General features: G+C 40.0%; 1 protein-coding gene across 3 annotated transcripts; it reads left to right on the plus strand.

Moving 5' to 3' along the window:
- Positions 1-7,837: 7,837 nt before the first annotated feature.
- On the plus strand, positions 7,838-11,383 carry LOC110885671. Of its 3 annotated transcripts, XM_035978900.1 has the most exons (3): positions 7,838-8,279; positions 9,684-10,916; positions 11,018-11,383. In XM_035978900.1, the coding sequence occupies exons 2-3, from the start codon at positions 10,242-10,244 to the stop codon at positions 11,210-11,212; spliced, it is 870 nt and encodes a 289-aa protein (XP_035834793.1). In that variant the 5' UTR covers positions 7,838-8,279; positions 9,684-10,241; the 3' UTR covers positions 11,213-11,383. The 3 variants fall into 3 exon arrangements, 1 of the variants encoding a protein (XP_035834793.1); XR_004870131.1 differs by lacking the exons at positions 9,684-10,916; positions 11,018-11,383 and adding an exon at positions 8,917-9,436 and having other exon boundaries at positions 7,856-8,279; XR_004870132.1 differs by lacking the exons at positions 9,684-10,916; positions 11,018-11,383 and adding an exon at positions 8,998-9,436 and having other exon boundaries at positions 7,858-8,279.
- The last annotated feature ends 330 nt before the right edge of the window (positions 11,384-11,713 follow it).

The raw sequence follows: 11,713 nt of genomic DNA on the forward strand, positions 1-11,713 counted from the left end.
TCCTAAATGGACCAAATTTCCTCAACTTCTCTTTTTCCCTCTTTTCTTGAGGTGACTTCTTCGCCTTTTTCTTCTTGACCAGCTTTTTCTTCGATTCTCCAAACCTACCAACCATAGGACATATTTTTTGTTTGGACTAATGCCCTCCTTAGGACACTTATCCTCACCGATTGGGTTAGTAGATTTAGGGAATACATTCAAGATCAAATCCTGGTCCCCAAATTTCATGCTTACCGTTCCCGTTGCACAATTTATTATGGCATTCGCAGTTGCTAGGAACGGTCTACCCAGTATGACTATCGGTTGTGTGTCATCACCATAACCAACTTAGTCAACTACCAAAAAGTCAACTGGATAATAGCAATCTTCAACCTTTGCTATCACATCTTCCACCATCCCCCTTGGATGTGTGGGAGTCTGATCGGCCAACGCCACGGGAGTGTCTTTTTCAAAGGACCAAAATCATATTGGTCGTACAAACTCCCAAGCAAGATACTCAAACAAGCTCCAAGATCTTGGAGCGCCCTCTTAATTTTAAATTTACCAATTTGGATTGGAATAAGAGGGTCTCCTGGATCTTGAGCTTTTTGGGGGAAGGCACTCGATAAAATGGCACTAACATGAGAAATTAAATCAAATTGTCAAGGTAATTTGTTGTGTCGTTTTTCAGTTCTTAATTCTTTTAAATATTCCACATGAGCCAGGACCTTTTTAATGTAATCAAGTAACGGAAAATTAGTTTTTTGCTTGTTTAAATTTTCCCACCTCTCGTCTTTTGGTGGGCACCGTTTTTTTGATGGGCACCGTTTTTCAAACCTTGATGCATTAATTGGTTTTAATAGAGCCAACGGTTATGGGATGGTATTAAACTCCACACCCATATCATCGGCCCTAGCATGCAATTCATTTAAACAACTTTCACCAAAAGATTTTTTTGACTTATTTTTTTCAAATTTAGGTTGTGAATGTGTTTCTTGCTCATGGTTGTTTTCATCAATAAAATCCTCCACTACACCATCAACATGTTGTGGTGGTGGAGTACTCTCAACACTATAAATCTCACCATTTGAAAGAAGACTCACGGGTTAATGTGCGCATTCCTCACATTATTCGTGCTTGAACTTTGATGCTTCGGGTTCACCATAGTGTTGCTTGGGAGTCTTCCTCCACTTCCTGTGAGTTAGGCCACATTTTCCGCTAATTGATCCACTTACCTCCTAAAGCCTCATGAGATTTATCCCTCATATCATTCGCCTTCTTCATTTTTTGATGTCGCTATTTGATTCCTTCACCATACTCAATAGCGCATCAATGTTTGCATTCCACTCATCACCACCACCTTGGTTGTTCACCGAACCGTTACCATTACCTCCATTGTTGTAATTCCTTTAGTAACCCCCTTGGTTACTGCCTTGGCGATTTTGGAAAGATGAACCACCTTGATTACCCGCTTGAATGTTTGGGTTCACTTGGTTTGAGGCATTACCATACCTAAAATTAGGATGGTTCCTCAAACGCGGGTGATAAGTGTTGGAGTTCACATCAAATTGATTTCTGTCTCCATAAACTTGATTCGCCTCGTCAGTGGTTTGAGCTAGGTTCACTTGATAATTCTTGGCTCGATGACTGAGGTTACCACAATCTTCACAAATGGCGAATTTCACTGCCCCAAACGTCCGAACTCCCGTTCCAATGTTTCAATCCGATCCTTCAAACTAACATCGCAGTCGGGCCAAGACCTTGAGAACGGATCGAATGCTTTTTGCCTCGGTCCGCCATAGCAACCGCATTGGAGTTTTTACTCATTCTCTCCAAAAAATCCCAGTCGTCTTCCTCATGGTTGTTTAACAATGTTCCATTGCTTGCGGATAGTAAATACTTGTGGTCTTCCGAATCCAAACCCCTCACGAAGCACTTCAATAATTCCCTTCTAACCATCTGATGGTGAGGGCATTTACGAACCCATTCCTTGAAGCGAGTGAGAACTTCATGTAGCAACTCTCCCGGTAACTATCGAAACGACCGAATCTCATCTCGTGCATCGTCGATTTTCGTTATCAAATAGTATTCATCAAGGAAAACTTGTTGCATTTCTACCCAAGTACGAATACTATTTGCTAGAAGTGTGAGGAACCAATGCTTAGCCTTGTCCTTCAATGAGAATTGGAACATCCGTAGCTTCACTTTCTCTAACGCAAAATCGTGACCCCCAATAGAGCCACATATGGTGGAGAATTCTGCCAAATGAGTATAAGGCTTATCATTAGTCCTACCATTGAAATGAGGTACAATGTTGACATAGTTGGGTTTACAATCGAAAGATCTTCTCCCTCGAGGCGCAGGAACAATGAGTGAATCATTTTTGGTGACAACTGGTCTAAATAGACCGTTTACACCTCGTGGAGCTTGTTGATGTGGTTGACGTCGTTAAGGACCATTGACTTCTTGATTGACTAGTCTTTGATTGCCCCTTCGATCACCACCTTAATTACGTCCTTGGTTACCTCTGCCACGAATTGTGGAATCCGGTTACGGTTGGCATTGTTGTTGTTATTGTAATCTCCGTCATCCTATTTCCGTTGGTTGTTTCGTGGTTGACGATTATTGCCATAACCGTCATTGCGGGCATAATCGTACCTGTAATCCTCATTGCTCCCCACATAATTAGCATATTGATAGCCAATATCTTCATACTCAAATCCCCAAGCATTATAGAAATTTCCTGCATTATCATCACCCCATACTTCGTCTTCCAACCTCTCGTTATAATTCCCTCCATCGTCCGAGTATTCTGAATGGACACTACCATGTTCCAGTGATTGATAACCAGGCACACTATACGGTGCATCATCGGGAATCTTATTTCTCAAATCATCGAGATTGAGAAATTGGGCTTCGTTCGTGGAAATTCCACGATTTTGGTTAACCCACGGTTGGCGTTAACATTTCGGTTGTTGAGATTGGGTGGTAATGGGTTTTGTTGATTTTGGTTTTGAGGTGGAGGTGTGGGTGTGTGTTGGTTGCTGTTTTGGTTTTGGGTATGGGTTTGGAATGGTGGTGTTGGTGGTCTCGAATTCTTATCACTCGCCGGATGATCATTTTGAACATTTTGGTTTAGGCGAGGGTAACCTTGGTATTGGAATTGGTGTTGGTTCTGGTTGTTGGGTTGGTTGGAGTTTTGGGGATCCATTTGAATGGCCCAAAAGATGGTGTAGGTGGTTAGTTGGTATTGAGTGGATTAGAGACAAGGGTTGCCTCTAACCGGTTGGCGAAGTTTCTTCGTACAACCCGCTCGATTTCTGGTTCGAACACTAATGGTGAGGTCCTCCCGGAATTTCTCGTATGCATGCTCTACCTGTAACCTGCACAAGTAACTTACACACGTAACAAGAAATAGAGAAAGTAACAAAAAGAAAGAAGCACCTTAAATGGATAATCACAAAATCAAACAATATCCTAACACAAAGCGCACGAACTCCCCTGCAATGACACCAAAATTTGATCGTAGTGTCACGCCCCGGTCAAAGATAATAATTATAATATCCAAATTACCCTTAATAATGCGTTAGTGGTAGTAAGGGGTCTAATCACGAAGAGTTTGTGGTTTGCGATGTGCGTGATTGATTTTAAAGGTTATCACTGTTATGAACCTTGCAAACGGTTTAATTCGAATGTTTGTTGAGAAAGAATGTCGGAATAGGCCGACGAGTTTTATGCTAAAATGATTAACTACTAAAACTTAAATGATTACACGGAAACTTGATTGATGGTTTTAAAAAAATACTTGGAACAAGGCTTACACCCGGTTCGGTAATTGAAGACCTAGGGTTTCTACACGTTTTAGATTTAATTCAATTGCATATATGATTAACGGATTTAGTGTTGCGTGGCTTAGGTGCCAAGAGCTATCAACGTCATAGATGAAGGACCGGAATGCACTTCGTTACCAAGAACATGTAAATCCTACCAAATGATAAGGCATAAGTGCACAAATTCATTCCGCAAAGTCAAATTTATCATCATTCGACAATTTACAAATTCAATTCAAATACACGACAATTATCAAAAGCTTCAAAACCATAATACAATTTGTCACAAATCAAATCTCAAAACAATGTTTAACCCTAGAATTTTACAAAACCTACACCGGGTGAAACCCGAGAAGATTAGTCGCTCATGACGAACGGAACTTGATCACCGTATGAATGAGACTTAAACACGAACATCTTGAACCTTAAGGATGGAAATGGATGATGATTGATTGATGATGATGATGATAGTAATGGCTTAGGGTTAGGATCGAAGATGATGATTCGGATGATTGGGTGGAACGGTATATGTAAAAGATGATGTTGGGGATGATTGTGGCTCCAAGATGGTGTCTCCAAGTTCAAGATTGCGTAACCCCCTTTAAATGACCCAAAAACTGGGTTTTAAGTCGTTCAAACACGCAAGATAACAAAAATTCCCGTCGGCCACCAGGAAGAGGCGTCGCCGACGCCTTCTGGCGTTGCCAACCAGAACATACAAGTTCCTGCCAATGCTCTAATACGCTGGCTACGCGAAATCCATCGAAGCTGGGGCATCGACAGCGCTAGGGGCGTCAGCGACGCGACTTGTAGGGTATCGTTTCCTGTCTTGTCTGTTTCGTGTCCCCGATTAATCTCATTTGCTCTCGATGCCCCGTATAGCTCCCAAATAGCTCCTTAAACTCCGTGAGACCTGCAAAATACAATTCTAATCAAAAGTAGGCCATTCGAAACTAAAAGTTATGTAAAAACATAAACGTAAACATAATAAAGCACCGATTTTCAACCATGTATCAATGAGCCGAAAGAAAAGGAGAATCACAAGAAACGTGAATCGCTTTGGAATTGTATCGAAAATGAAGTGGCTTCTAAAAGCAATGAACCTAAATTGGTCTTAAGTTTGCTTATGTTGCCGCTGTTAATAGCTGATATGATGCGACATTGACCTAAAGTTTGACTTGCGGGTTTGACTCGAAAGAAGTTGGGTTCGGTTATTCGATGGGGTCGGGTTCGTTTGGAGTTTAGGTGTTTACTTTGGAGGAGATAATAAAAAGGGGTGAAAAGTTGGGCTTTGTTGTCGATATGAATGTATGTTTTACTACCTTTTTGTATCTCTTTTTGTTTTTGTTTTTGTTTTTGGTTTGTATTATGAGCCTTGGGATATGTTTGTAGTATAAAACCAGAGGAAGTGTTTCTTTGAATTTTTACACATAATGTTATCAATGCAGAAATTTAATTTTTTTTCCATTTTGTTTTATTTTTGGCTTTTGATCTATGATTTTTGGGTGATTGTTAACTTTTCATTAAAATGGTTCTGATTTACATAGAAGGCAAACTTGTTCCTGAAACAATTGTAATGTGGGTTGACAATTTGCTTTGGCCTGTTCTTATAAAAAAAGGCCAGACAATTATATTTGAGACCAATCGGGTTCATTGCTTTTAGAAGTAATTAAATTAGGAGGCATTATCGTGCATTCTGAATCGATAAATCTAAATTAAGTGATTACCAAATGGTTCGATTTGATGATTTGTGTATTCTGAATCGATAAATTTAAACTAAGTAATTACAAAAATGGTCCCTGGTTTGAATTTAAGTTAATTACACAAATGTTTGTTTTTTTCAGAGGTAAAACGTCTGTAGTCTGCGGACCACATCTGCAGACATCTGTAGCAGAAGAGGTGGACCGAACCTCTACAGTCTGCAAGAAGAAAACTGTTTGTTTTTTTTACTTCTGCAAACTGCTTAAATCAAATAAAGGGTTTATCACTTTTGTTCTAAAAAACAAGATTTCTACCTCAAAATAATATCTTCATGATTTCTCACAAACCCACTGCAATTTTAGTTGTTGTTGATGATGTGAATGCTGATACATCTATTCTTGGTGAAACCCATTTGAATCTCATTTTACATGATACAAATTGCAGTGGATTTATTGGCACCATGGGAGGTAAATTATTAATGTTTTTAGATTAACAACAACTAATTCAACATCAAAATCTCAATTGTCATATGATTTCACACAGAGCAGTCAATAAACAAACTCAATCCTCATTCAATAAACAAACTCAATCAGAAGTGTCTATTAAATAACCTTCTATAATCCTTTTCAGGAGTCAATAAACAAACATAGAGCATTTAATCAGTAACATCGTATATTGTAAAACAACAAAACCTGTTGAATGATTTTCTGACAAGGTAGCAGGAGCTGACGAGGTAGTAGGAGCCGACGACGCAACGTGGTGGTGGTGGAGGGGAGAAGTGTTATCAGTGGTGAAGGTGGAGGTGGAGGTGGGAGAGGTGACGTCGGGCAACCGGAGGTGGGGAGGTGACGGAGATGTGATGGTGGCGAAGGGGAGATGTGTGTCAGCTGGGAGGAGCAAGTGGGTAGGGTTTCAGAAGTTATGTTTTGTAAGAGCAGAGGATGAGAAGAGGTCTAGAAGAGTGGAGTCCTGATCTGCGCGAGGAAGAGGTCCAAAAGACCTTTTTTAATGAAATCACTTCCAAAAAAACACACCGCAACTCAAACATTTGCGCGTGGTCTGCGTGGGGCAGACATAAGAGGTCCAGAAGTACTTTTCACAAAAAAACAAACACCTACTAAGTCTTTTAAAAACTATGTCCATAGCTCTCGAGGTCATAATATTACTATGCATGACCCTTTAAACTCGACTAAGTAGGTCCATGGCCTCTGGCACCAGGAAACCAAAAGTATCAAAAGCAAATGAGATAAACATGTGCTAGTTGTCAAGGCACGCTTTCTCGTGTTTGGTCACTTTACCCGAATATTATCTATTTCATTTTATGGGAGTTGTTTCGTCTTTCAAACAACTTCTTCATAGGCTTTAAGTGTTTTTGTAGTATTTCGAGTACATGATATATTAGCTAAAAAAATATGATTCCATTTATATCTATTAATATCTATTAGACCACCCGTAGTGGGGCATTATAGGGCATTATTTTTGAAAAAAAAAGCCCCCTCCTCCATTACATAGGGCATTATAGGGCATTATTTTTGAAAAACAATGGTTTGGCGTGTTTATAAAAACGCCTAAAATGGATTGTGGAAGGTTTGACTGGGTTTGACTGGCCAATGAGAAAATAGTTTGTTTTTTTTTGTTTAATGATTGGAAGGGGCATTATCAGGCATTATTCCCACTACGCCACTTTTGCAATAAAGCCCCATGCTGACTGGACTGCCACGTGTCTGTAGGATCGCGAGACGACCTGACGAGTCGGTCAGAAGAGTGCTCAGACTGAATCAGAGGCGGAATTCATTGATTCAGTCTTTGTTTAGCTTGATTTCACTATTAACTGTCTCTTGTATTGATTATAAAGCTGTTACAGATGCGGAGACACTTCGACGGAGCTTCCCCGTCGGAAACAAGACTACTACTATGTGATTTCGCTCATGATACCTATATATAGAGTTCAGATTTTGCTCCAGACTACACCAGACCATATAAGCGAAATCAGACAGGACCAAATAAGCGAAATCACCTGAAATGACCTTATGAGCGAAATCAAGATGTTGATGATTTCGCTCCAAATGACAAGGTGTCATTATGAGCGAAATCAACACTAAAACATGTTTTCTTGAATTTCGTGCACTGTACAATTAGCCCTACACTAAGACTCGAACGAAGATGTAGTCGACAGACAACTGCACCAACAGTGTCGAATAATGCCCCATGGTGGGGGCATTATTTTGTTTAACCACTACACATAGTCTTAATAAGACAGTGGAAATGAATAATGATTAGAATGGTGTCATCATCTGATTGGTTTTCCTTATGATGATGCGTGTCATCTCACCACCATCACACATACACATTCACCTTTTTACAGAGATGTAGAAAGTATGATATAGAGAGAACACGCTTTAGATGGAGAGAGAAAGACCTACAGCTAGAGAGAGAGTGCCGGAACGACGTCGTACCAACGTCTTATGCCGCCACTGACTTCCGTCGGCCACCCTTCTGAACCACCTCCTACCACACACCCTTCTGATCATCCACCACCTCCAAAAGAGACATAGATTGATTTGGAGTTTGAAATGGGAGAAAGATAGATTTGGAAGACATAGAGAGATCCAAACCCGGCGACTCTCCGGTGACCTGCCCTGCACGTCCTTGCCTCTCACCCACAAAATCCATGTTGTAGAAACCGTCGGTGGTGTCGGTTTAGTCAGACGGTGGTTCTTGGCGGTTCAACGGTTTTTCGGTGGTTCCCTCCCGTTTCCGACAAAGATGGTAGTAACCCCAACCTTATTTTTTCCAGTGAATTGAACTTTATTAACGACCGATTGCATGTCATTATTTGACTCAGATGAAATCTGTTTTCTCTACATTTTCAATCCATCGTTCAGATTAAAAATACAAGAATAATGAGTTCATCTTTCCTAGCATAATCTGATACTAATCTGATTAGGGTGCCACATAAATGCTATATGATTATCATCAAGATATAGATGTGGTATATGCTCTTTTCATGATTCAAGTGATGTTTCTTTGTTTAATTGACAAGAAAAAATGACAATTAAAATTAGCCCCTTTCAGTTACAAATACTGTAGTAGTTGCTCAAAAAAATTGGGATTAGATTCTTCTCAAAATGCTTTTGAAAATGGAAATCCCACTTTCTAATTCATAAAATATCTGGTTCCAAATGGAGAAAAAGGTTTATTTCGTTTCAAGACTTGCCATAAACTTGCAAAATGGGGAGTCGGAATCGTATTCTATGTTTCTAAGATCTAATTAAGCCCATTCAACTTTGATGATTTTAAATGCAGAACTTGATTCGTAAAAGATATAAACTTATCTTTTGATTGTATATTCATTAATCTTGTGGCACATACACAATCTCATTTGGTGCCTCTTATTTCCTATTAGGCTAGAGATCGGAGTGTGTGTACAGGGCCGGGTTGGTTTGGGCTCAAGGTTGTATGCTAACAACAATCTGGTGGGTTTTAGGTAACGACCCATTTGCATTTGGTCTTGGTCTAGCTCTAGACTTGAGTTCGAGTTCGCAAGATGAACGATACCAAGTCGGGATTTGGTTTGCTAATCTTCTTTACCGTACCCTTGCTTCATTGGCATATTCGTAAGTTTAGTAATTTATCTTTAGCCTTTTGAATGCGTCTGAAGGAAATCGAGCATAGTTGTGATTATTTGCATCTTGGCGTGGCCAATGCAGTCATGGCTCCCTCTGCTAGGTTAGTAAATTATCTTTAGTCTTCGATGGCAATACGTCATTGAAATTTGAGAAGAATTTAGCCTTTTAATCCGTTTGTAAAAGCACATTTCTAAGAATTATGAGTTTATTTATGCCTTAAGTATTTGAATTGATTTTAGAATGTGGAACCACCTTTGTTGATATCACGACTTTAATTTAATGCCAACTTTGTTGATATCACGACTTTTCAAGTGTACACTTTGGTGTTAAGTTGTTAAGTGTTAACTTGATGCACACAAAATTATAAGAAAAATTTTTTTTGTGAGTGTATCTTTGTAGGTTTTCATTAATGTTCCAAGGTACACCTGTAACAATCAGCAAGTGGCATTTCATTTTCGAATGTTATGATGATGTGTGACTATTACCTGCGCTCAACTGTTATTTGTTAAAATCGTGTAATAATCTAGCAACTTTGTGATACAAGGTCAAACACGAAGCATTAACGGCATCCTACATTGAAGGCTGGCGCACAAATGTACATATTATCAAACCTAGAAGGATTTGGTTTTGCGCGCTGCAACGCACGCGGGGTATAAAACTAGTTAAAATAAAATCAAACACATCTAAGGGTGTACGGGGCGCAATCGGGGAGTGGTGCGGTGAACGATTTCCCCGATCGGGAACACCGCCGCCATCCCCGCGGGGTCCCGAATCGGGGTTCAATTTGGGTGGGCGGTTACCGCTTGAATTTGCACATCGTTCGAGGAATATGATCGTTGAACGGTCGAATTTTTTATAAAAAAAAAAAAAAAATCACTTTTTTTAAACTAATATAAATACCCAACTCATTTTCACCCTTTTTTTATACACAACCCATCTCATTCTCACCCTTTTTTTATACACAACCCATCTCATTCTCACCCTTTTTTTATACACAACCCATCTCATTCTCTATATTTTTTTAAACTCTCCAACCACAACCATTATTTTTTATACTATCCAACCAAACCCCATCCACTTTTTATTTTTTATACACCGAGCAATGGAGAACCGACCCCGCGAGGCCAAGAAAAAAAATAAGGGGCGGGTATCGAAACCGTCTCGAGATGGTTCGAGCGGTGCAAATGCTCAACCACAACCCCCTTACGGATACACTTCACAACCCCCGTTTTATTTCCAACAACCTCCACACCCCTCGTTTTACAACACCCAACAACCCAATTTCGGCTATTTTCAAAATTTGCTATCAATGGACGCTCCTCCTCAATCCCCCGCCTTCGACCCATATTCTTATCGTTCTCCACAAGTTCCTTCTACACGAGGAAATGTCGAACGTCCTCTACCTATTGACGAGGACGACGAGGACGATGAGGTAGTGCCCGAAACTCAAAATTTGGGCGACGACGACGAGGAAGATGAATATAATGTGGACGAAGAAGCGGGCAACGAAGAAGACGAGGCTCGAGAAAAAAAAGGGAAAACGGTGAGCGAAAAATGGACAAAAAAACAAGAAGAGGCGTTGGCGAAGGCGTGGGTACATTGTTCTACCAACAAAAAAAAGGGCAATCAACAAAGTCGCGAAAGTTTTTGGGGTAAAATTTTAGAGCACTATAACAAAAGTGTCGGTGGAAGTAACCGGACCGTTCATCAAGTACGGTCTAAATGGAACCCGATGCATTCGAAAATAAACTTTTTCAACGGCCTATACCAACAAGCGGTAAAAATTATATTTTTTTTAACATTGCATATTTTTTATTTTTTTTCTAAGTTCATACTTTTTTAACACTTTCTAATTTTTTTTTATTTTATAACATGTAGGATCGCACACGAGCAAGTGGATGTCAAGATCTCGACGTGATGAAAGTCGCGTTAAAAGAATTTAAAGAAAGATTTCCAAGCGGTTTTCAACACCTCGAGGCGTGGGAGGTCGTTCGAAAACACGAGAAATGGGCACAAGTCCCATGGGCGAGGAAGGTGAAGGTTCGGCACATAAAAGAAAGCCCTTTGACGTAGACTTTTCAATCCCGGATATGAACGAAGATCCCTCGCCACAAAGACCACAACGGCGAGACAAGCGTCAAGCTACATCGTCCGAGGGAAGCTCGGCCGAGTTGGCGGCACAATTCAAAGTGTACACCGCCATGAAAGAAGCGAAGCAAGCGGTAGAATTGGAGGCGATCGAATTGAGGAAAAAAAGAGAGTCGGAGGCTCGCGAGCTCATATCGGTACAAATCGAGACGATGAAAAACTACAATTACGATCGAGATATGAAAACCTTCCTTAAGCCGCACGACGATGTTCCGCCAAGTATGTTGCCGATCATCCTCGCCCGAAAGCGAGAAATCGCTAACAAGTACGGGTGGCCATGCGATTTCTAGTTTCAATGTAATTTTTTTTTCTAGTTTGAATGTTTTTTTTTTTTCTAGTTTGAATGTCTTTTTTTTTTCTAGTTTGAATGTGTTTTTTTTTTCTAGTTTGAATGTATTTTTTTTTTAAATTTAATGAAATGTCTTT

Source organism: Helianthus annuus, chromosome 10 (genome assembly GCF_002127325.2).
Source record: "Helianthus annuus cultivar XRQ/B chromosome 10, HanXRQr2.0-SUNRISE, whole genome shotgun sequence".
Taxonomy (NCBI): Eukaryota; Viridiplantae; Streptophyta; class Magnoliopsida; order Asterales; family Asteraceae; genus Helianthus; species Helianthus annuus.